Source organism: Dinoponera quadriceps, unplaced genomic scaffold (assembly GCF_001313825.1).
Source record: "Dinoponera quadriceps isolate SergipeBrazil2010 unplaced genomic scaffold, ASM131382v1 scaffold1325, whole genome shotgun sequence".
Lineage (NCBI taxonomy): Eukaryota > Metazoa > Arthropoda > Insecta > Hymenoptera > Formicidae > Dinoponera > Dinoponera quadriceps.
In genome coordinates this window covers 30,220-56,573 of record NW_014555404.1, presented here as the reverse complement: position 1 = coordinate 56,573, position 26,354 = coordinate 30,220, and the positions used below count along the sequence as shown (strand labels likewise).

Below are 26,354 nucleotides of genomic sequence, written 5' to 3'. Positions count from 1 at the left end.
TTTTTTCCTACATTTCCGTCCAATCGCGCGTCGAATTGCCCGCACGGAGAGCTTCTTGGGATCCAGTCGGGAAATCTGATGCGCAAATTCCGGTTGGAAGTGCGGTGTTTTAAACACACGATTCCAAATGGGAAATGCGAACAGATCCTACATTCGGAGATAGATTTAAGCTGTAGGAGCTTAAATAGAGATAGCTAATGTCGTCGCTACCGCAGCTAAATCTATTGGCTGTTCGAATTAAGGCGTTACAATATATTTTTATCCTGCAGCGAGTGCATTTTACTTGTAATACCTTCGCGTTGTCGCTGCCGCACTTAATAAATAATTAGCTGGGATAGCAACGGAACATTAGTTGGCCCTATTTTTAGCTGCCGCAGCTAGATTTTAGGCTCCTATGGCTAATTCTTTCTCCGAATGTATTCGGTCAACCTCAACGATTTCCCCGAAATTTTGTTCCGCTTTCTGTTTTACGCTAAGATTGAGCAAAATGTACGAAACGCTTTAAGTATTTTGACACAAGCGCATACATGCTATGTGCATGCTGTACGTTAAATGCAGCGACGTTAAAAATATAACTCAAAGTTTTCTAATCTGATAAATCCCGTCAAACTGTCATTCAGCTCCGGCGATAAAGTAAACCGCAACGCACAGCCAATCAACGTCACGGAAAGGAGGTTCGACCCTATATTTGGGATAAGAATGGAATTCTTAATCCATGTCCTGGTAAGATAACCTGTTTTGTGGCAACTTTGGGTGTTTTAATCGGAATCTATGCTGTGTATGAAAGAGTCCGGGGAAATTTCTATGCAGACGCAGTGTAAAGAAGCCTTCATTATTAATATTGTCTTATTCCTAAATATCTAATATTCCTAAATATTCCAATTAATATTTCAGTAATATTATTTAACGTTATTGTAATACTATATATTTTTTAAACATCATATATATATATAACATATACAGGGTGTCCGGTATATTTCGTCGAACGTTTGATCGGTCGATTAACAATCACCCAGAAAAGAGTAGATCCACTCGATCGATCGGCAGTATGTTAAATATTTCCTTACAACCGACAATTTGTTGCTGGATCTTGTAGACTTTATCTTTTTTTTCAATTCGAATTATACATTCATAGAATTATAATTATATTTTATAGAATGATAATTATATAATTATGTATAGTAGAAAAACTAGATGGCCTCCGTTGAGGCAGTTCCTGGCGCATCGGGGACACGCAGGGAAGTTACACATCCGTAACAGGACTGCATACACTGCGCTCTTCCACGCCAACTGTAACTCGAAACCGTAACACCTTTTGTACCCTGGTCTTACGCGGTCAGTACGCGGCGCACCGGTACACAATCTCCCCTCTTTGCCACGATAGACAACATAAACATACACAGAGAGACCTATATGCCGAATGGTTGATTGTTTGCACAAGGACAATGTGTTTTCTCACACCGAGAAAAATATTTCTCCAAATTTAATCAATTTTATCGCATTCGACCAAATTTCATCGTCGGCATGCTCCGAAGAAACTGACATTTCGATCGAATAAGTACGATCGTTAGATGTTTCAATAGCGTTCTCTCTGCTAAATAATAGAGTTTTCTTGAATGAGACGATAAAATTTTACTCAGGCAAATAATACTTCGTACAGGTTCGTATCGGTGAAACAAATTTCAGTCAAATAAATAGAAATGCTAAATCTGAAGAAATTTTTTTCTCCGTGCCACTAAAGCTGTTGAAAGAATTAATATTCGAAACGTTGAATCTTCGTGATAACCGGCGATGAACCGTACTAGCCGCATATATCAGGGGAAGTCGACAATTCAATGTAATTATCGATAACGCGCTAAACTCTCTAGCGTTTGCCCGCGAATTTCCGTCGGATTGCCGCTGCTATCCGCGTTATATCGTTATCTCAGACGCGCGCCGCAAGAAGCATCCTGCTTGAATTTATGAGTTCTCGGAAGAAACGTTACGTTGTTCCGGAATAACGTTCCTTACGTCGGTCTGGCGTGCGTGTTGATGGCGCGTTAACTCCCTTTATTACGCGCGCGCGCGCGCACGCGCTTATATTGCGGCGTACGTTTCACGCGTATTGTTCGTGCGCGAAGATGCGTACACGTGCCGGTACATATCCGGTTTCGGTAACGTCTCGTCGCTGCTCGATATGACTGCGACGTCGGCACAATGTGCGTGTATATCCGGTGTATGCGTGTGTTATTCTTACGGTTTTAATGAAAAGCAAAAAGACGATAAGAGAGACTTGTAAAAATATTATAGAAAAGCACAAGATCGTTGGCCACCTAGTTTTCTAGAAATTGATGTGCAAAGTCTATATTTACAGTGTCCCCTAAATAATAACAAATCATAGAGCAATCAATAACATGCCGTATTATGTAATATGCTGGTCGTTTACATAAAAAGAAAGTAAGGTGACTATTTTGTTAATCTTCGCTCCGACCGACCGTCTTTCTTGACTTCCGACAGAACTAAAATTGGAATAGAAAGAAACGGGCGATCAAATGATTTCTGCGTGGCCAAGTGAAATTAAGTTACCAACGGTTACGCAAGCGTTCGATTATTTCTTTCGGAAATTAACGAGCGTAATGAAACGCGTCCGAGAGGATGCATGTCGGAGAAATTTCGTCGAGAGGAAAGGGTGCAGCGGCACCCGCAGCAGCAACACGACCAAACACCCACGCGGCCTATTTTATACGGTCATTAAGTTGTCCGCCTTGTGCGAACGACCCTACCGATTAAGCTTGATTGGTTCGTGCCTCGCATATTCGAGATGTCTCATAGATAGATACAAATACAACAATCCTTGCGTATCAAGTCATCTGCCTGTAACCGGTGATACCTGAATAATACATCGGGCCGGCCAAAGAGTTCGATCCGAATTTTCAAGCAAATTTATCTTTATTTTGCATTCAATGGGAACAAACCATCCATCAACCGCCGTCACAAACAATCGCCGTCGTTGCCTACGCCGTCGCTAACGGCTAACGGCGCTAACAACTTCTTCATTAAATTAAACATTTCTCTTCTTTATCTCCGTATAATTTTTTTAACGCTGTATATCTGAAAGTAAATAATAAAATCAAGATTCTTCTTGATTGAAACACGCGAGTCTCTCCCTCGCGCTTCCTCCTTTCAAAAGGAGACTGGCGCGGATAAGGGTTAAGGACACGATATCGGCCGGAGATGCCGGCGCGCACATGAAGAATGCAGCCGCGGGGCGCGAAATCGCGCGAGTTCGTTGCACCCGCGATAGTCGACGCGTAAGACCGCCGTCTTTACGAGCGCACGGACGCCTTCCTCGCGTGCATCGTGCACGCGTAGGTGGATGGCCATCGCGTGCGCCGTTTTAATGTCGGAAGCCCGTCCTTGTTGCATGTAATATCTTGCCGGCCCTTCCAATCCTCTCGGACGCTGTTGCGTATTACGGGCCCTTCCGTCTGTTCTCGCCCGCCGCCGCGTTAACACTTTATTTATTCGCCCGGAAGTCTATTAACAGACTTCCTACATTTGGTCTTAGTCCTTCGCTGGCACATTTACTTCTTCGCCGCACAGTTTGGCACAGTCGGTCTTCCTGAATTTTTTTATCAAATTTAATTCTTTCCATTTATAATTTATGCGTTGAAACAAAAAAACAACGACAAAGAAATTATTCAACTGTAGCTAAAAAGTATAGGCTTTGTTTTAATTGAATCGATTGTACGAAGTACGAAAATTAAACGAAAGGGTATATTTCTATTGCAATTTCCTATTATTATGTTTTACACTGTCAGAAAAACAAAAATCACTCCTAAATGTCATATTTAATTTGATTTATATTCTTAGTCTTTTAACGGTCTCGAATGGATCAGTCTCGGTGGATAGAACGTTAAAATATTGCGAGGAAAAACTCGGTCGCGGTTAGCATCGCGATATTCCCGCCGTTACCGTGCATATTTACGGTGTAAGATATTTTAGTGTTGTCATATTTGCATTATTATGATAACGTTATCATTTGTACATCGTGTTCGCATATTCACTGCGATATAATTTAACCAAATATTACCATTGCCGGTGTGGCAAAAATATTCATCTTCCGAATTACGGTTCGTTTTGGTCACGAAAATTTCCCTTGTAATCACATTTTTCGTACTTCTCGTGCGAAAAGTATTCTCGGTTTTTTTTTTTGTGGAAAAAAATATTTTACACCGGCGAGAGATAACGGCATCGAGCGAAGCAAAGAGAGAGAGAGAGAGAGAGAAACACACGACGTAGCGGCGACACGTAGTTAAACGATACCCGCCGAGTTACTAGCGGGGACGACAAATAATCCGACAGCATCCTCGTTAATTATTACATCGGCATCCTTTTGACGTCTGCAGCAAGGCCGATAAGTGGCTCTGGCGCCGCGCGACTCGCACGAACCGCATCTCCGTCGCGCGCGATGCACTTTCGATGCCGGTTCTGGTTGGTGCATGGCTCCGATATGGATTATTGGCTCAATTCATTCCGGACGGTTACTAAATGCACCGTCGAGATCGCGCCGGGAATAGAACGCGCGGGAATATCGCGGAATTTTCTTAAAGTAAAATGCGCGTATGCGTGTGCGTGCGTGCACGAGAGAGTGTGAGCGACGGGAGGAATAATATTTTGACTTTGGAAACGTTTAATTACCGGCGTGCGAGCGCGCATCGATCATGCGCGCGTTCAATTATCGAACTATGTGAGCGCGTATTATCCCTAAGAATATTATATGAATATTATTCGGTATTAAAATAATATTCTTATAACATTCTAAGAGTGTAATATTTTTTTAATATTACAGGAATGTTCTATCGACAACAATATTTACAATGTTTGCAAAGACATTTGTCATAATTTTTCATAAGACTATCTTATATTTTGTTAGAGAAGTGTTGCTGGTTTGCCATCCATGTACATAAATCTTGATTTTACATCTTCAGCAGGGCGTTAGATCCCAAAAACAAAACAGTACGTCGATTTTGGTGTCTTTTCTTTGAATATGTTATTAGTGCCCTCCGAAAAAAAGTACTTTTTTATTTTTTAGATATTTCCTTCAGATTTTAGATGTAATAAGATTATACATCCTCCCATTTCTGCATATATATTAAATATGCACTTCTATGTGTTAATGTATTATCGATGTACTCGCGATACCGTATATTTCTCACTCGGCGGAAATAATACGGGACGATTCCGACACGCTCGTGTCCGACGGACGAAAATCCGAATCGATAACGCGCGAATCGAATCGCGCGGGATCGAGTTCGCGAGCGGGCCGAAGAAGGTCAGCGTGATATCACCTCATCGACCTCGTTAATGGCAGGAGGCCTTTCAACGATTGGACCGAATGGAATTGCGTACCTTACGCTGCTCCTCGCTTCAATAGGACGGATCGGCCGAGATAAACGAAGAGCTTTTCCGTCGCTCTCTTGACGCGCTCAACGCGGATAGTTCGGCTCGCTGACATCTCGCGTCCTGGGAAACGAGAGTAAAATCTCATCGTCTCGAAGAGATCGCGAAGATAATAAAATAATAATCCGTAATTTCGCGGCCAAAGTGCGAACGAGCGCGATGAACGGAGTGGCACCGCTCGGAGAAAACAATTCATCCGGACGCTTCATTTGAATGAGGTTGTTCTGCCGGGCAAAGGAACGACGTTTTGCGGTCCATTTCTCAGCTTTCACCTCGCTCTCTCGCCACGAACGGGACGGAAAAGTCCGCCGTGGCTACTCGATTTATCACTTAAAACGGGAAATCGCGAGTCTCTCCGGAGATTTCCACTCGCGTTTGGCGTCTCGACGAATTTCGACGGCTTCCACGTGCATGTGAGTTGTGTATACATATGTGTGTGTGAGTAAATTTGCTGCTGTATATTCAAAGGGAGCGCAAACATTTGTCCGTTCGGTACATATATATATATATATATACACACACACAATTCGCGCGCGTGGCTTGTTGCCTGCAACGTAACATGCAAATGCGGTTTACATCCGAGATATAATCAATTTTAAGCCGAAAGACTAAAGTTGACTAACGCGGGACGCGGTTGCAACATTGTCGGAGGGAAGACAAAAAATAGTGGAGCTATCCGGCACGCCGTGTATTTGCATAGGAATTGTTCGATCGCGGCGCGTTACGAAAAAAAGTGTGCAGACGCGGCGACGCTGAAATTTTCCATTCGAAGCCTTGAAAGCGGCAAGAATGTTTCAGGCGAGCTTTGAAGGACCCAACGATTGCTGTGTAATCGACAGACGGATCACACTGTGTATATATCATGTAATTCCTAGCACTATAATTCGATGTGTAATTACGAACGTATGCGCGAACATTCTTCGCTGACGTACACGAGAGGGTGTTTGATAAGTGACTTTGAAATGATTTTTTTTTTCCTAAAATGTACCAAAATCACAAATAATATCAGACTTGCGACCTGGACGCCACTTCTTATCAAAGTTACCGACTTATCAAACATCCTACGTCAATTACTTCGGTATTAAGCGCGATCTCACCTGTAATTTCATCGACAACGCCGGGCACGAGAGCCATTTGCATTTTTCGCATGATTCCGTTGTCGGATATTAATTGGGCCAAATGTACCGTTTGTCGGCTCGCGATGAAGAAACGAAACGCCATATCGGGCGGAATTGTGAGAAATGCGATCCGTCGTTTCGGCCGCGTTCATTAGCGTTACCTGAGTGAGCGTGCCGATAAATAGAAAGCTAATTACCGCCGACGGTGCGTTGCTTCATAGATTTCGAAAGTGTCTATTAAATATGGAGCTAATTACCTGGCTGGGGCGAGGATCCCCGCGTTATCGTTAATTTCGCGTTATTGCGAATTATATTAGCTCCCACGTCCGTCCCAACGCTAGATTGTCTCGTGGATTCCTAGTGTTAATGAAAAAAAAACCTTCGTGTTATCGTTCACTTACTGTTTTTACTAACTGAGAAAAAGGAAATTGAAATGTTGCGAAGTAAATGCTTCTCGTGACGTATTCTTCGATATTTATCGGTTAGAACAAAATTTAACCGTGATGATGGATATATATTTTTTTGTGAAATATGCCTCAGTTTTCTTATTAATTGGTTTATCTGCTAGAAGCAAAATTTTATTTTATTTCTATTATTTAGTATTTAAATGAACGTTCATTTCTGTGAAATAAATCTTATATTTCGCGAATAAATTTTTAATTTTCTTTCTTCTCAGTGTAGACGAAATTCGCGTTCTGTACGGCAGAGTTCAGTACTTGACAGCCAAGAAATATGCGTGTATCGGCTCACCATATCCATATCAGTTTTTGGTGCTTTTCTCTGTATCAGTTATTTCCGTTACATTGTCACACAGTGTCGCTAATTATTTCGTATATCAATTCAACTTATATCGCAGAGACTCACGCGAGCGAATCGGAGTCACTTTCGTCGCTATGCGGTTGTGTAATGCATCGCGTTAACAGCGAAACAAGCGTCTAATAAGCGAAACACTCGTGCGTTATCTGCGCAGTATTTGTTCGCAACGTAATCATAGATGGCACATTATTAATTAGAGAATAATTAGTGCGATAGTTGTAATGAGCCATTCACTGTTATTTTGTACAGTAATGAACATCTGTCAGCTTTCGAGCTCTCCGACACGTGTCTCGCGTATGCGGGATTATGTCATTCCCCCACCAGATTCCACGAAGGATCAGCGATTAATTCTTTCACCTATTTCGACAGCGAAAGTGAGACAATGAAATATCTACACTGAAACACTTTCGTGACGTATCGGTTGATTTAAAATGTTTTACGACATATATCGTCGTTTACATTTGTTGAATTTATCGGTGATGTTGAAAGTCTGCGTGTCCGAGAGAGTTGCTTCAGCATCGCCTCGCAATCTCCGGTTGTCTGTTCGGCGATTATCCGTAGTTGGCGAGGCCGATAATGATTTTTCGAGCGCTGCTAATAAGTGCGATTGCACGTCGGGTAAAGCCACTGAAGCGTGTCACTCGGTACCGATGACGTGATCCCGTGGATATTTCCTCGTCGGCGAAGGAGACCACCGGCGACAGGTGTGCAGACTTAAAAAGTTGCCGTTTCTTTCGCGGCCGGGCACGCGTCCTTGCGTTTACGTAAGCTACGTGCGAGCGACGCAAAACAGTCATTTATCACGAGGCGTCTTCGGAGAAAACGATGCGTTTCCTCCTCCTCCTCCTCGTAGTCGTGATCGACTTTTAATCTCTGCTAAGCCGACCACGTTTAAGACGTGCTTCACCGAATTCGCGCGGGTGTGACGCGCTTTTAAATTGCCAGGGTCAGCCGAGGTCGACATCTCCGCGAAATCGAAGTTTCTCATATCGCCCAAGTATTTAATAATAAGTATTTAGTAATAATGAGAGAAAAATTTGCCCAATTTTTACATTTTCAACTTAAACTTTTGATTTAAGTTTAAATTAAATTCTCAATTTTTTAAATTTCTCTTAAAGTGCATCGGTGGTCATTTCGAACACTTTCTGTAAATGCGAACGTTTAATAAACCTTCTGCGCACGAACGAAACTTTTTTCAGTTTCTCTGGTCGCTAATAAGGCATTTTTCTTTCTCGAAGACGTATAAAATCGCACAATAGTTGTCGTCGGTTCATCTTGCGATAAATTTTTTAACAACGCGTTTTTCTCTTCATGAAAGCTGACTGACTCCGTCTTTATTGCAGCTTGTTATATAAAGAAGATATCCAGCCTTATGAACTTACACACGGCGCCGTCAAATGTCTTCAACACACTATCGGTCGTAATCCCGCGCTCTGGTGCAAGGCCGAGGAACGCGTGTCGCCCTTAGTCTTCCCTCCCTTCAGCCAGAAAAACGAAGATGTAGAGGCGAACAATGCTCGCTTTCACCGAAAACCGCGACACTCGCGCGAGCGCGAATGAGCTCGAAGAAACGGGCGAGAGGTCTTTGGCCCTCGAGCGCTGCTGCTTCTTCTTCTTCGTATAGTTTGTTCTGTGCATCTTCTGACCTTCTCTGTGTGTGTGTTTTTTTTTTCGCTCTCGCCCTCGGATATCGCCGAGGGGGCCGATTTTACGACGGTAAACGTGGCTAGTAACGTGACGACGACGACGAAGACGGCGACGCCCGCGTCTGCCGTGTCATTATGCCGTTCCCTGGCCTGAAAATCCTTCTGGCATGTCGGCGTGCTCACACCGGAAAACTTACGAAGCCGAAGCCGTACATCGTGTTTCGGCGAGAGGTGGCTTGACTGAAAGAAAACAGAGAGAGAGAGACTCCGCGTTGCGGCGAAATCCGCGTTACCTCGGCTGAACTTCTCACGCCCTACGGGGAAAAATCATTTGGCGGGAGAGCACATTTTTTCGCGTCGTAATGAATAAATAAATACACAAGGTATTTCTTGAGTACACGGAGACGGAAGTTAATTTGCACGTAATAAATTTTATGTTATCGCAGTAAAATCCATCAGTTACTGTAGATGACGGTAAAGAGATTTGTTAAGAATACTAAATAAATCCAGCCGTTCGCTGAATTATTTTGCTGAATCTGCAAATTGTTTTACCGTAAGGAGAAATTAGTGAATGTAATAAGGGGCTACTTTGTTCTAACAGCGAATTAACGCGTCCTGAGAATTAATTCACTCGGCGGGATATTTTCTATCGTGGCGACAGAACTGTTTTCGACTCTAGTTATGAATAATTCGCTAACTCGATCGCGCCAACTACCAACTTGAACCGTTTGCTGTCGCAACGGATATGTAACAGCAACGATGTAGTTTTTACCGCGTCAGCGAAAGCTACATTGGCAAACTTCTTTTTTTCCGTGCGCGAAAATATATCTCACGATCTTGGATACTCCGCCATGTCATCATCCGATATCCCCGCGACGTTTTATCTCCTCTCCATTCGGCTCGTAAGTTCGCACTCGCTTTGCACTTGAGGAAATTGGTAGAGAGAAGTGGGCTTCATTTCGTCGCGACAATTGAAACGCGACGATTCTTCGACACGCACGATCGCTCGCGTCACGAATTATGCCGAACGCGCTGGAGACGGTAACGCGTAATTGAAGGGTCGTTAAGATGCATCAAAACTCGACACGGTCAATGAATCGGCCAATTGCACGCGCATCTTTCGGCTCGGACGTAGTAACGAGCGTGTCGTAACTTCCCCATAAGCGCGTAATATTCTTAAAATATTACATGAATATTATTCAATATTAAAATAATATTCCTCTAATAATATTCTAAGAATATTATGTAATATTGCTTAATATTATAGGAATATTCCATATATTTGTATGTACACTTTTCACATAATATTCTTGGCATATTATAAAAATGTTTTTAGAATATTAAAAAGAAATAAAATAATAATAATATAGAAAAATATATAGAAATAAAATATACACATATATATTATATATATACATTGGATTGAATATTAAAAAAATATATAATATTGCAATAACATTAAATAATATTATTTTTTAGATATTATTAGGGGTGAACATATATAACCGTCTATTAATATTCCAGAAATATTACTTAATATTAAATAATATTATAGGATTACGAATGTACCATCGAACTGTTGCGAACGTCGCGATCGCACTCCGGACGTAACTGAAGAGCCCTTTTCGCAGCGATAACAGCAGTGAATCATATTAATCAGACTCGATTGCGTTTTATTCCGGGTATTTCGTTGCACCCGCACTTCGCTTTAACGACGGAGCATACTTGGAGTCACAATACAGTCTCGCTCCATAAAGATAATAGCATTTTCGTTGAAAGAGACAGAATTTTTATACGGAAACGAAATTAGTATCAAGACTTATATTCTCATACATAAGCAAGAACACGTAATTATTTATGCACAACTGCACGGAGGAAAACGATTAGTTGGATTAATGTGACAATGGACGGGCAGAATTTCTAAGAACCAAAAATTGATTCACAAGAATCTGAAATTCTGTCCCCTTCGACACAAACACACTCGGCTCGTTCATTGTTCACTTGTTGATTAAAGTGATTTTTTTTCCTGCGATGGTTGAAACGGGATGTCCGATCACGCAGAGAACTTGCGAAAGAGTCGCAGCGGGAAATTCTAAACAATAATCGAATCAATCGACGAGCGAGCATTTAGAAACGAGAGAAAAAAGTTGAGCGATCTCAGTCGAAAACAATCTTCCTATCTCTCTCTCTCTCGTTTTCTCAATGAAGATAGTATCAGATAACAGAGCATTATTTGTGCCACAACCGATGATTAACACTTGATTTGAAGCACGCTCCGCGAGGAAGTAGTCGATTCGCCGTTGCTTTCGAGATTACCGGTCTGCGTGGCCATCGATGGATGGCGAGGCATCACGCAAGACAGGAAGAAAAATCCGCCGCGCGCATCGCGTTTACGTATGCGGTGGAGCGTGGTTGGACGGTGATTGTGAGAATTTCCCATGTGTCATTGAACCGCCATACTTCCGACTTGCCGACTGCAGTTGTAAAGCCTTTGTCCGGCTTTTCTGTGCCGTGTAACTTGGTAAATAAGAGAAGTCATGTACGCGATTCGCGCTCGTGCGTATAATCAACGGTCTGAGGGGCGTCCTTAAGTCACGAGAGAGAGAGAGAGAGAGGTCTTTCTTCTCTCTCTCTCACTCCTATCGAAATATTCAAATAATGCTTCGGCCGAAAGAAAATAGGATGTACAAATAAATTCGGTGCCGTCACATTTGACGTCTTGTAAGATTATTTATCGGCGGTGGAAGCGACAGGTGATTCTACCGCATGACAAAGCGCGGCCACGCACGCGGCAAAAACGAAAATCCGGCAACTTGTCTCTTCTCCGGGCTGGGAAATTCTCCCGCACGCGGTTTTATTCCCCGGACTTTGCCCCCTACGGATTATCAGCTGTGTTCCGGTCGCTTCGGCATTGCTCGGTGGATTCCCGCTTTCAATCTGCCGAGGGGGTCGAAAGTAGCATCGATGACTTCATCGAGTCGAAACCACCGTCCTCTTACCGAAGCGAAATTCCAGCCAGCTGCGCGAAAAATGGCAAAAGCGTGTGTGGAAAATGACGGGAACTACTTCGAAGATTAACAGATTACTCGTTGTTTTTTCTTTTTCTTTTGTGGAGAAACATTAAAATCACCCTGTAAAAAGGCACCGAACTTATGTGTACACCTGATGCGATACGTCGATGGAACTTTTGACGATCCACCGGGTGTGTCCAATTTACCGGCTGATACAACATCAGCTATTTTCGGAAATACTCGAGCGACGCGGCCTTCTCGCCTCGGTAATATTAGAGCGTTACTCGGAAATCGAGACTCTTTCCTTGATCCTCGGAGTGTTGAACGGAACACACTCAAGTGTTCGCGGGGAACTTTCTCGGGACCGCGGGAAGGCGGGAGAAAAAAAGCGAGGAACGGGAATGGCGGTATCTCACGCGGTACAGGCGGTACTGTTACACATCGCTCGCGCGGATTTACGATTCTCAGCTCGATACGATTCGCGAAACGGCGACGCGGCGATTTAATTGCGGCGCTCGCTTACCGGAAGCCGCGAGTATAGCCCGGCGAGACGTCTCGTAGGATCGCGGTGAAAACGAAAAATTCACCTTGATCGGATCTACTATGGTGGAAATCGAGCCTCGCAGGTGCGAAATAGAGCCGCGAGGTAGCGAAGAACGATGGGTGTGCGTAAAATGGGCCGATTTCTACAAAGTGTATTGCACGTGTAATCTTACGTTCGTAACTTAAGACTTTTCAAATGAGAAAGTTGACTCTAGCTTCTTTAGTTTGTAATTATGCTGTTCTGTTCGGATCTATCTGACCCGAAATCATTCTTATTTTTCCACTATATTTTTATATGATTTTTATCATATGAATGAACGGTATTTCATGACTTTGTTTTACAGAATTTCCTCATATATAAGAGCAAGTTTTAATTTCATGTGAGGTTATATATTCTTCCTTGTACATGAGAATATAAGTCTCGAATTGATATTAATTTTTTTTTTGCTGTGTATGAAATATCCTTTCCACGCGCGTAATTAATCGTTTCATGAGAAAACATTGATCCTTTTTTTTTTCTAATGGAAAACTGTATCGCGAAAAAAGAAAGATTGAAAGTCATGTTAAGCGAAAAGGAAGCGAAGAGAGGAGAGAGTGTCTGTACGACGGGGCAGACAGGATGCGTTAATTCATCGTGCCATTTCCGGGCGATAGAAGTTTACGCAACCTCGGTTTGTCTTATCAACGACTACCGGCAACTACAAAAATAGTCACCGTTATGGACCGCGATTACGTGTTCCAGACATGTGTTTATCCGCGCGCGGACTCATTCATGGAATTTATTTTTAACGACGGGCGTCGGGTGTCGCAAAATGATTACACGAGATGGTGTGAATTCGCTGGTGTGAATAAGAGAACGCGACAGGACGAATAACGCGAATGACGATTGGAGCTGTCCGAACGGCGTCGTTCAGATTTGCCACGTAAATTAACGCCCCGTTATTTCAGTTTCAAGAGAAAGGACTCACATTCCAAATCGGCCGAGCAAATCGTTAGACGCGTGGAATCTGGCACACCCGGTATATTCTTATTTGCTAGACGACAAATGCGTCTAGAATCTCGGCTTAACTTAAAATAGCTCGTGCATTTTCTTGAGTCGCAAATCGCTACGATGCCAGAACGGGTTTCGGCCGAGCTATTTTTATGGTGGTTTCGCCTATGATACGGGGGAGTCGTGAGATCACGCTTTAAAAACTAGTTCCTCGAGCTTCATTCTGCAATCCGGCGGTGGACGTGTGTTCCTCCGATTGCGAGATTAGTTGCAAATTTCGTCTTGCGGCTCAGTCTCTAGAAGCGTCAATTCTCAAAACGTCTTAAAGAAATAGTTATTTATGAAAAAAAAAGAAAGATACACGTAATAATTTTCTATAAGACTATCATATATTTTGTTAGAGAAGCGTTTGCGTTCATGCAGATAAATTTCTCTCCCCGTATCAATTAGAACAATTACGTTAGCAATGGCGTGGCGCAACAGCCGTGATGATATACGAGAGTACAATCTCCGATAAAGGCACGATTACGTGGAATAATCCGCGATAAAATTATTCTCTTTCGGTAAACACCGCGAATGTTGTCTGCTCCGTCAAGGTGAAGTCTGGAGACGCGCTCTCTCTCTCTCTCTCTCTCTCCCTTTCAAACGAAATCGTTGATATACCGCGTTACCCGCGTGTTAACACCGTTCGTGATCATCATAAGGTATGCGCGCTCGCTCGTATTCGGCATTGGCGGAAAGCAAATGGCGTCCGGATGACGCATTCCGGTTGACCGGTACTTTGCTCTTCGCGGTGGCGACCACCTTCGAGTGTCCTTCCGACGGCTGGAATTTTGAATATCGATTCGCGGTCAGTTCGCGTGTCTTATCGTTCGCAACGATTACAGCAATTTCATTGATACGTAATCGTATGCAGGTATCCCCGATAACCAGACGGGAGGTTGTACCGCTTCTGTCGACGTAATGACATATCTGAATCGAATTTACATTAAGTTGACGGAATATCTTATCTTATCCTGCCAAATCCTCGCGATTTCGTGAATTATTCAGCCGGTTCTCGCTATTCGCGCCTTCCTTCGCGCGCAGTGTTTCTCCGAGACCTCTTCGGCCACTCGGCTCGTTATCAGTTATCAAGCGTTCGAGTCGATCCGTCTGCTCATTTAACGACGGAGAAAGAGAGAGAGACGTTATCTTGAGCACATAAGTGCACATACTCAGTGTCGTCGCGGAACATTTGCATACCCGGTTTCTGCATTTTTTCAGCCGCCGACTTTTCACCGCGAGAACGGTCGCGCATTATCTAGAACAACGGTGTACGCATTTCCTCGGATTCGCTATTATTTCGGGATTCGCGAGAGCTAGCTAGCAATAGGATGGCAAGATCGCCGATCTCGATAGAAAGCCGCCGAATCTTTCGTTGTTTTCTGGTCGCGTTATATAACTGGTGTGGAAAAAAAAAATAGCAAACGCGTGTATTTCAATCCCCTCCGTCGATTCTCCCCCCCGAAAACTCGCTTCTTCACCGCGCGAAATTGTGCTTCTTCGGCGACACGCAATGTAAAATATAATAATGGGGATACAATAATAAATCACGCTGATAAAATAATAAATCACGAGCGACTGTAGTCCGTGACAAAACATTTTTATCGAGACGGAAAGGAGAAGTGTGACGGAGGAGGGAGAGGAGATAACGAGGATAAATATCGCGGGATATACTCGTATTCTCGTGGACGTGAACGTCATCGCTATAAATGGCGGTAATTAACATATCAGATCGTTGAAAGCCTCGTTCTCCTCCCTGTTGAAAAAGTCTCTCTCACGCGGACCGCGAGTTCCTCGTGCAGTCGTAACTTATGCCGCCGGACACTCGGTTCGTGGAAAGCAAGCAGCGAACGAAAGAGCGTGTGACCCGTAGGAGAAAAACCCGCGAGCGATTTAACTGTGTGCGCGTTTTTCGTCTCGCGTTGTTTCTCAATTTCTGACACTTCACCCCGGCGAGATTTTTCCGCGGCGAATTAGACGATGACGCGAGTCGACGACGATAGAAACATCGCCGAGACGGATGTTTTGTGCATAGATCGTGTACGAAAACACTTCGTCATCGATATATCGGTCGATCGATTTGAGATTCTCCTGATTTCTCGTCTCGCGTCTCTTCTCAGTTTTCTTCTCTTTAATTGAGAGATCATTGTTGGCGACGTATCGGTATCGATTTCGTACCGGTGAAATATCGGGATAGCATAAACAATTATCGACCCACAATACCGGGACAGTTCACGCAGAAAATGTTTGTTAAAATGTAGCGTATTAATAACATAATTTATTAGACTTGTATCGCGCGACTAGAATATATTCGTACCGAAGGCAAAATATTACATATGACGGTAATGAAGGAATAGTTTGATCGGATGTATTTTTTAACCTGATTATTTCTCCTTTCTCTCTCGACTCTGGGGAAATCGCGGTCACGATGAGTCTCGTTCATTCGGAGTTCGTCCTCGAGCGCGGGCGGTCTAATTGGCGGATCACGACATCGACATCGCGCATAACATTGACATTGATTGTCGCGCCACTTCCGCCGCTCTGATATCGCGGCGGAACGGGAAAAGGAGGCGAAAATTGACCTGTAATGGACGCGCCCTATTACCAGGCGTACATGGAAAACCTTTCACGCACCATCCAATTACGCGTCCACCGCGCGAGAAATGATTGATCAATGCCGCAAAAGTGCGGCTCTGCGGTATTGCTTTATGCGTTACGATGATATCATCATGATATATTGCGCGAACGATGTTAACGCTCAATTATTATTTACTTAAATGTAGTGTTTTTTCTTTTCACCGCGGAAAAATCATTTTCCCAATAAGTGTTACTATAATGTCAGAGATAATATATATATTAAATAAAAAAAAATGATAATAATTTTGGTGGAGTTTCTCCCGCTGTAATTGCGCAATTAATCTTATTTTCGAAATCGAGCGTAAGCAACGAGGGATTCATAAAGCATCGAGTGACTCGTTTGCGACCGCGTCAAAGTCGATTAATCGTCGCAAATGAATTCAAGGACGTGTTGTCGATCGCGCGACGGCTGAATCTCCTTAAAAAGATTTAGAACGAGGACACGGCTCGTGCGCTCGATATACAGGGAAACGCGGGTCGGGCAAGAGTTATTTTCATTATTACTTATACTTGCGCCGGCCACTTGATCTAATGGAAGCTATATTCCATATTTAGCGGCTCATTCGGTCTGCGTTTCGTTCATCAACCTCGACGTCGCGCCGAAGACACGTCGTTACGATATGAATATGAGACTTTGATACACACGCCCACTGAACTACTTTACTTCTTTCGATAATTTGCGAGCTCCTTGCGATTACGCGCAGGCATATTTCTACGATTTCTCATACGTAAAGATTGACGTCTTTCTTTTGATAAATTGTCCCCATTTTTTATTCGTTAAGAATTCTTCGTTACTCACTTTTCACTTCTCACTTGCGAGCTCACGGAGGACGAGACCGAGCAAATCGAGAAACGATGATCCATGTAGTCGCGCGGCAAAACGGTTTCTTTATTTATCGGGAATTCCACGCTTAATCGACGCGCCAAGGTCTCGGTTGTTTTCCATTTCGTGAGAGACCGAACGTGACAAAGAAACGTTTCCTTCGCGATCCCACATGGAAACATAGTACATAAGCGAGGCACTTATAAATGCGCGAATATAGCATGTTTTTGCATGATAATCGCGGGATAATCAGGTTAATGGTAACAGGAACACGATACCCGCCGCATATTTGCCGACGATAAAGCTAATTGTCCGCGACACCTTTTAATTGCACCGCAATAAAATTTATCGTTGCGAAAAGTCGGTTATCTGCTGTCGGTCTCGAAATAAGTGTACAAAGAGAACCACAACGTTACTTTTATCGTTTTCCTCTGCGACATTATTTCGTACGTTTCATCCTGCTTCGTACTTTTTTTTCTTGTTAATTTCCTTTTTTCTCGAATCTTTAATTCGGCAGAATTTTTAAGTGAAAAGCGAGGAAATTAAAGTTCGAAACTTCATCATGCTCAAAGAAGGAGTGAATTGTATTAATTAGAATCGAAGTTACTTTGCTATTTCAGCTTCTGCCGCGTTGCAAAATTAAAGGTTTAACTTGGAGAGCTGAAATTTCGCCTCGGATTACCTAGTCACGCTGCATTCGGCTGGCGAGTATTATTAGCGCGAAGGGAACTTCGCGCGGAACAAAGGAGCGAGGACTTGCAGCGTTCCTTGCGTGCGAGTCGCGAAACGCGAGTGAAATTGAACGTTGCTGAGGAGACAAGACAAATATTTCTGGTGCATGTCGCAAGCTCCGGCGGTGTACCTTGCAATTTCCTGTTGCGACTTGCGCTCCCGATAATTACGGTAAATAAGCGCCGCGGAGCGGGCAATACGGCGGGGATATGTAACGCGAACGCGGTCATTTTTTTTATGCCGGCGATACTTCGCCTCGTTTTACTTTAATTTAGAAGAGCTTTCCTTCGCACAGGCCGCACCTGCGTGTGTGCCGTACGTCACGTCATATTGAAGCTGTGACAACCTTCGAATGCACCGACAGTAAAATCGAGTGATTTTCGTGGGAAAACGATGTTCTTTCCTTATTTGAACCACAAAAATAATAGCAGCAACATGCATGTAAAATTACTATCACTGACACTGTAGTAACGTTTACTAGAAAAATAGTTCTCACGACGATTTTGGTGCTTAAAATGAAAAAATGAATACATTGTTAACGCCAAATGAGACTAGAATGTTATAGAATTGACGTAGGGCGAAAATTTCGACTCAGGTAGACAGACGACCTGCCAGCCGGCCGTTCCGATTGCGGCGCGATTTGCTGCGCTCTCTCGGCTCCGACGTATTTCGCGCGGAAACGCGACGCAATTTAAGCATCGCGCGTGGGCGCTAAATGCGCGTGGGCGGGAGAAGCTCGCGCGCTTCGTCGAGATTCGACGGAATCTTTCCGCGTATTTCCCGACCGATGCACTTGCGTTTACGAAAGCGCGATTCAGCGTAAGTCGTCCTTGGTGAAGCTGAGTCGATTCTCTGACGCGCATATTTAATGGATATTCCCCGTGGAAAATCTCCTCCAATACTTGGCTTACTCGTGACGCGAGGAATCCGAATTAATTAATCAATATAATTAATCAATCGATTTTACTTCTTTTTCTTTGTAATTATCATCAATCGATATTATAATAATTAATCGATCGGGATGATTGATTATCGGGGGGAAATTCGGGGAGGAGCCTGGTGGGAAAATTTCGGGGCTGGCGGGAAGCGAGAAGCTTTCCAAAGACGACCGGGTTGGTTCCCGGTTGTGATTGATTCCGGCTTGCGCTAGTTGCCGTTTGCACTGACGTCAAGCTTGTACGATCTGTCGGATCGTCAATTATTGCTCTATCCGGTGGATCGTGCCGCTTAACTTCCCGTTCCCTTCTCCTGCCCGGCCGTTCTAAACACGTGCTGCTCTCTTATGTGTATCGGAGTAGACGACAATAATTTACCGTCGGTCTCATCTGCTCAGTTTTATCGGGCGGTTTTTGCACACTCGTCGCTCGATTAATCTCTATCACGCTATAAAATAGCATTGTCAGACAAATTACAAAGTATGTCGGTTTACCGCACCTATGCCAGTTTTCGTACTTTTTTTCTTTTCGATATGCAAAAGAAGGAAAAAGATTGAAGACTCGCAATAGACATCGCTATCGAGACAGACTACGGAGGGTGTGCGTACCGAAAGGAGGCGAACATTTAACGCGGATTGAATTTACGGAAGATTTCGTCGTCTTGTGATCTATTCTCGTCCACGCGATCCGCATCGATTATTCGCATCGTGGCTATCGCGAACGTAGAAATCGAGGTTAATTCACGTTTCATGGCACTGATTTCGGATACCGGCGACGTTGCAGGCGCACTGTCGATTAAATTAGCACCCGATCCTCCCTCGGAACGAAGACGTCGACGAGCCTATCCTATAAGCACGTAATATTCCCAGAATATTATATGAATATTATTCAATATTAAAATAACACTCTTAGAATGTTATACATGTATATGTAATACAAAAAAGTAATATAGAAAAACATAAAAATCATACATATATATATATTTTTTTTATTTTGATATTTTAATATTTTTATAATTTTTTTAGTATAAAATGTATTTTTATATAAAATTATTTTGGCTTTATATATATATATAATAAAACGATTAATATTGCAATACATTTGAAATAAAAATCTGCAATTATATGTATTAAATATTTACGTAGAGAAGGAATATTTAAAAAATGCATAATATTACAATAATATTAAATAATATTACTAGAATATTATTAGAATATTACATCTGATATCCTAAGAATATGCCGAGAATACTGCTTAATATTAAATAATATTACGCGCTTAGATATGCGAACCGGAGACAATGCGCGCATACCTCGTAGATTGAAGCGAGTCATCATTCAATAATCCGTCACGTACAATCGCCATGTGAGCTCCCAAGGACGAATCGAGATGAGATCTCGCGTATAGAATCCGCATTTAATATCTCGTCATCTTACCTTGATTGTGTGCCATCTTCTCTTCGGAGGAGCCACCGCCGTCGCCATCGCTGTTTGTGTGTCGCGCATCCAGTGTAAAAAATTTCTTGGGATCTAATTCGAACTCCCAGTCGAATTTTCCCGAGTAATGGTGGAAAATCTAGATTCTTGTTGAAAGCGCAATGTTTTAAACATTCAATTCTAAACGGGGAACGTAAATAGATCCTTTTATATTACGATTGAATAAAATATACGAAACGCTTTGAATATTTACACTTTACAAGTACACGCTGTATATGGAAAAATTCGGAAATATCTCTAAGTACACGGAAAAATACAAACTTTTCTTCGATGAAGTTTATAATATACCTGAAGAGAGAATAAATTCTTTTTTTCGGGCACGTGATGAATGAACTTTTCTGAAATTTGCGATAGTTGTATTTTAAGACTATTAAAAAAAAAATATTCCTCGTCAAAAATAACTCAAAGAGAGGAACGTAAACTCACAGTGATTGTTTTTCTTAGCGGTGGAATGATATTTTTCTCAGTGCGCGGGATGTGATTCTCGGATAGAAAGGGCATAGCGTCCCAGGTTGCTCCTTGAGGGATAACGAGCGTTTGCTTGCTTTTCCAGACGGCTCGTACTACCATTACTCCGTGTTCGAGGGAAGGTCGCCCGTCGACTCTCGATCGTCGCCCGTCAAACTGATGGACGGGGACGCGCACCTCGCGAGGAGACGGCGGGAAACGCCCGACAAATCAGTCGTGACGACCGAGCAGAAGGACGACCCGAAGGATCACCAGGCACAGCAGTCGCAGCAGCCACCGCCGGAACAACAGGCTCAGCAAGTACCAGGGCCGCAGCCACCGCAGCAGCCGCAGCAACAACAGCAGGAACAGAAGCCGCAGCAGCCTCCGGCACAGCCGTCGAAAACAACGAACACGACGAGCTCGCACGAAGACGTTACATACTCTCGTGATGCCTCCTCCACTCCGTCGTCTGTCGAAGCGCTCGACGTCAAGCCGGATCCGAAGAAGAAGGTGGCGGTGTCGCAGCCGATGAATCCCGCGACCGAGGACGCAGCGGTGAGTGCAGCGCGTCGACGAGCGATCGAGAGACTCCCATAAAGAAAAACTCTTCCCTGGCCGTATTATCATAAGACTTGATTTTCTTTAATAGCATACAGTTTAGGAGGGGAAGAGAAGATTGTTCAATGTTGATTCAATATTGTGCTTGCTGAGAAAATGCGGTTTTCTTTTTCTTCTTCTTAGTATACGGGAACCCTTTCTGTTCCTACAACCGAGTTTTCGTTTCGTCGGTCCCTGAGAATGAAAATTCAGTCGACGGAATTTCTTTTCGTATGTGCGGTGAAACGGACGAGACGATAATAAAGCGTCGTTCATCGTTAGGTGCCGCAAACACCGCACATCTGGGCCAATCGCACGATGTGGAGCAACGTGACGAGCAACGACAAGGAGTGGCATCGTGAGGACGGTAAGAACCAGGCGGCGAAGACGAAGGTGACGGAATTGACGCCGGTGGCGGTGGACACGACCGAGGAAGACAAGACGGAGAGCGACATCGGCGACATCTCCATCAGCAAGTTCTCCGACGTGACCAACACCACGCTCAAGCAGAACAACATCACCAGGACGGTCTACGACACGCATCAGTATTACAACAGCACCTTCACCGTCGACGCGAACATCTGCAAGAAGTACTGGGTGGACATGGACAATCATCCGGAGCTCAAGGTCAACCATCTTCTGAGCCAGAGCCATCGGCGCGCCGCGGTAAGATGGGCCGCGCGTGATTATAATCATTCTTGCTACTTTTGTGGTATGCAACTACACTGAGAAAGAGATTTCTTTCAATTTAATCGATTTTTCAGTGAGATTTCACTCAGGGAAATATGATGAGTCATTCGTTCGATTCTCGCACATCGTGACACTGTTAATCGCTGTACAACGTGGTGGATCGCGAGAAACGAACTGAAAGGCGATTTTTCCACATTTGCAGACGGTCAAGCTGAAATTCGACTTCCCGTTCTACGGGCACAAAGTCCGCAATATCACCATCGCTACCGGCGGCTTCCTGTACACCGGCGAGTACGTGCACAGCTGGCTGGCGGCCACCCAGTACATCGCACCGCTCATGGCGAATTTCGATACACGCCTGTCGAACGACAGCTACGTCAAGTACGCTGACAACGGTGAGTCATCTCGGATTCGCGGAGGGAGAGTGACTCTCTTTTGCGCCAGCCACACGCTCGTCCTTGCATTTTCCGCGGTTGTTCCAGCCGTCAACATACCGGAATCTTTCCGTTCGACAAAAATCGACCTCTTTTTTTCCTCTTCATGAGAAATTCAAGCAGATTCTGAAAATAGACGTGAAAACAACATACACGTGTCGCAGCGTTTCACCAGAAGTCATTTGCGTTTCTTAAATGTCAAACGTCTGCACAACACGGCAATTGCGTCAGCCAATCAGAATTCAGCTCGTTTCTCGACCGAAGATTCTTGACAAAATCGACGAAAAACTTTGGAAATGAATGAAAATGTAGAGAAAAATGATGCAAATCAGTTGTCTTTTTTGTGCAAAAATTAAATGTTTTAGGATTTTCGGCTGTTTTTTTTTTCTTTATCGACTTAGTATTACCGTATTCGGATTCAACGGTGCTCAGCAACGCAATATTGAAATAGGCGCCTCGCGAAGTCGCCTCGTCGACCGACCTGTCGATCCTTTCTCATCTCGAGCGTGTCGTGAGGCGTCATCGGTCACGGGAATTTAAAAAACAGCGTGACGATTCAAGCATCGTAATGACACCCGTTGCCGGTGGCGAAGAAACGGCGCAAAACGGTCGCGTGTCGAGCGCGGGCAGTCCGAGCGAGCGGAGAAAAAGACTTCTGTCGGGAGGCCGCGCAGGAGAGAGAGATTATATACATCCTTTGTAATCCGGCAGGTACCGCGTTCACCGTCGAGTGGGAGAAGGTGGTGCTGCAGGACAAGCCAGACGGCGGCGCGTTCACTTTCCAAGTGACCTTGCATCAGAACGGCGACATCGTGTTCGTCTACTCGGTCATACCGGTGGTGGTCGAACAGATCGAGGACAGGATGCATCCTGTCAAGGTTGGGCTAAGTGACGCTTACATCATGGACAGGACCGTGTTCTGTGAGTTGAGCTACTCGCTGCTAGATTCAGCCGTTCTTCTTCCCGGCGCCCGTCGCATAATCATCGGTTATCGGGGAATAATGTTGCCCGCGTTATCGCGCTGCCAGTCGATTTCGCAATTTCGTCCGGCGCACACGCGGTCGTACAAAAATTTACATGCATACATAGATACTGTATAGAGTGGGTAGAGGAGAGAGAGAGAGAGAGATAAGTGGAACGAATTTATTCCAGCTCGAGACGAGTTATTGCAAAATAATCCTCATAGTTGTAATTGCTGTTAGACGCGCGTCTAAAATTAAGAAAACGTAGATACCGGATGTTTACATATATATATTTCTTCATTTCACGCACTTCTCTAGATAGTCGGGTATCTCCGCTTAAATGAAACACCCTATACGTATTGTTTATTATTATTAGAAGCGTTATTAGCTTATTATCCGATGTTGAAGTGTCCTATCGCGTTTATACGCACGTGAAAACGAATCGGCTGCGCTCCCCGCCGAGCGAACACTCGATTAATCCTTCGTCTCTCGCTTCACACAGTCGTCCGGCGGAAAACCATCTACGAGTACCACCGGGTGAACTTCAATCGGCAGGACATCATGAATTGCACGGTCATCTACTTGAGAGCGTTGCCCACTTGCCTCGACATCGACAACTGTCAGGACTGTCTGACGAAGGTGCCGGAGTTCGACTGCAAGTGGTGTTCGGAACTGAACCAGTGCAGCACCGGGACCTTCCGCTCACGACAGGACTGGGTGCTGAAGGGCTGCGAAGTGCGTAATGTCAAAGAAGGCGAGCACTGCCCCGACCATGCGAAGACGTTCAAGGGTGAGGAGTACGACCACGACGGCCGCGTGCATCCCGAGGAGGCGATCACCGCTAATGAGATGAGTGCGAAGCAGGAGAGACCCGACACAAGTGCCTTGGAGAGCTGTAAGTCCGTCCGTCCGTTTGTCGCGAGCGACAGCTCTCGAGCGGTTTTATCGCCCGAAAACTACTTGCCCGACTTCCTTCCGCGTGTTTTATCGCGTTCGAACATCTGCGTGGCTCTCTTCCGGAAGGCCTACGAGCGCGTAATCCTGGAATATTATGGCGAATATTCTAAGAATATGTCCCGAATATTGCTTGATATTAAATAATATTACGCATTCAAATTGTCTCGTACTGAATCGAAATCGTTATTCTTTCTATTTGCAGCTCGCGGCCATATGAATATGAGCGTTTCGGGAATAATCGGTATCCTCACCATCGTCGCTTTACTGGTGGGTCTCGCTGGCTGGGGTGCGTACGCTTATCGCAACCCTCACAGTGCATCTGGACAGATGTTGATAAGGGTAAGAGAAGTAACTTGAAGTAACTGATCCGTGACAATGCCGTTAGGAAAGCGATAATTGATGCAACACGAAGAAATCCGGCCAATCTGTGCCAAGTCTTTACAAACACGATTTCTGACGTATCGCTTTGACACTACAGCAAGACAGGGACTGGATAATAACTAGTTAATTAGATAAGAAATTTGAGTTGAGATTCAATTGTTCATTAATCAAATTAAAATATTTGGAGAAATAATGACATTCGAGGGAAAAGCAAGCAGCGGTCGTGACTGCTGGTCTCTTATTATTTGCTCGTCGTTCTTATCTGTTATCGATTCGCTTATATCGATTTCACTGTCGATTGTAACCATCATTTGTCTCCATTAATTGCCTCTCTTACTGATTAAATTATCGGTAAGATTTTAAATTACCATGCATAATTAACTTGTCGCCTATTGATCTCTTTTGACCTCGGGATTGACCTTTCAGTACCGTCCAAGCCAATGGAGCTGGCGAAGAGGCGAGGCTCGTTACACGGCCGCGACCATTCACATGTGATGATGAGAGACGTCAAACGGGGATCGAGTATACAGTCAATAAACGAAACTGTCGGACCAAACTTCCTATTAACTGTACAGCGTATCGAGTCTGCGAGTTGAAAAAACAGGTCCCGAGCACACACGTTCGCTCGCGGGACACGGCCGCCGCGCTGCCTGCTCGTCAGGTTTTTACACATTCAATCACATCGGATAATCATATTCTCTCACGATGACGACAACGCAACGCGACGAAGCGGAAGTGAATCGGCGTCTTAGACGGACTTTTTGACGGAGACCGCGGTGCGTGTGCCTAGACTGACGCGCGTCGACGGAGCGCGCACGGCCGCTTCACAAATTGCCGGATTTTTCGCGTCCCGTTCGAATCGATCGGACAAAATTCAAACTAATAATCGGAACTAAACGGAGTGTGTCCACTCCTTGGGCAATTTTACAAACATCCAGGGCTCTACCGTTCCGTCAGGTCAGTCGTCAAAAAGATTGCGACGCATTTTCCTCACGGAGTTTCGAAACACAACCCGTGTTCAATGGGACGATTTGTGCTTTTTTGCAGCGATTATCGAGAGATACATTTTCTTTGATCTATCCGACACGAGATTGCGTTGCGAAATTCATTGAAAGAAAAAAAATGTCTTGCGACCTTTTCGTAATTGACCTGAAAACGTCCGTCGTCGATTTGGTGAGTATCGTTGCGCAGGTATAATCGAATCTTATAAAATAGCTGCGCGACGATACACACACACGCATATACCGAGCCGACAAAGTTTGTCAATGAACGTCTGGAAACACAGGATGTACAACTTCGACTTCACGAAGCTNGGGGGGGGGGGGGGGAGGCTTGCGGCGAGACTCGTCAGCGACGTGAATTCTGCGACGAGAGCTTTTGCCGATGCGATCGAACGGAATCCACGAGAGGGACAGCTTTCCACGAAAGACAAGCCGCTTCGCGCGAGTCGTTCGCGACGGCAGAAGCGCAAACTTCGACACGTTCGCGACCGGTGAGGCTCTTCTATTCCGTTACTTTTAATCGTTACGATTTCACCGCCGTTACGTTGTAGATGAGCAGATTTTTTTGTTTTTTACGATGTTGTATCCGCGCAATAATAACGTAACGACGACGGCAGAGTATCGTTGAAAGTTACGGAACCAGAGGCTCG

At 44.3% G+C, this 26,354-nt stretch overlaps 1 protein-coding gene across 1 annotated transcript in view; it reads left to right on the top strand.

Moving 5' to 3' along the window:
* Nucleotides 1-25,812, top strand: part of LOC106744060 (plexin domain-containing protein 2) — a 30,693-nt gene extending 4,881 nt beyond the window's left edge. The window contains exons 2-8 of the mRNA XM_014618468.1: nt 20,786-21,237; nt 21,562-21,945; nt 22,172-22,364; nt 23,115-23,324; nt 23,868-24,260; nt 24,525-24,661; nt 25,130-25,812. Of these exons, the coding sequence (XP_014473954.1) occupies nt 20,786-21,237; nt 21,562-21,945; nt 22,172-22,364; nt 23,115-23,324; nt 23,868-24,260; nt 24,525-24,661; nt 25,130-25,198 (1,838 nt within the window). The 3' untranslated portion in view covers nt 25,199-25,812. The remainder of the gene's footprint in view (nt 1-20,785; nt 21,238-21,561; nt 21,946-22,171; nt 22,365-23,114; nt 23,325-23,867; nt 24,261-24,524; nt 24,662-25,129) is intronic.
* Nucleotides 25,813-26,354: the final 542 nt, after the last annotated feature.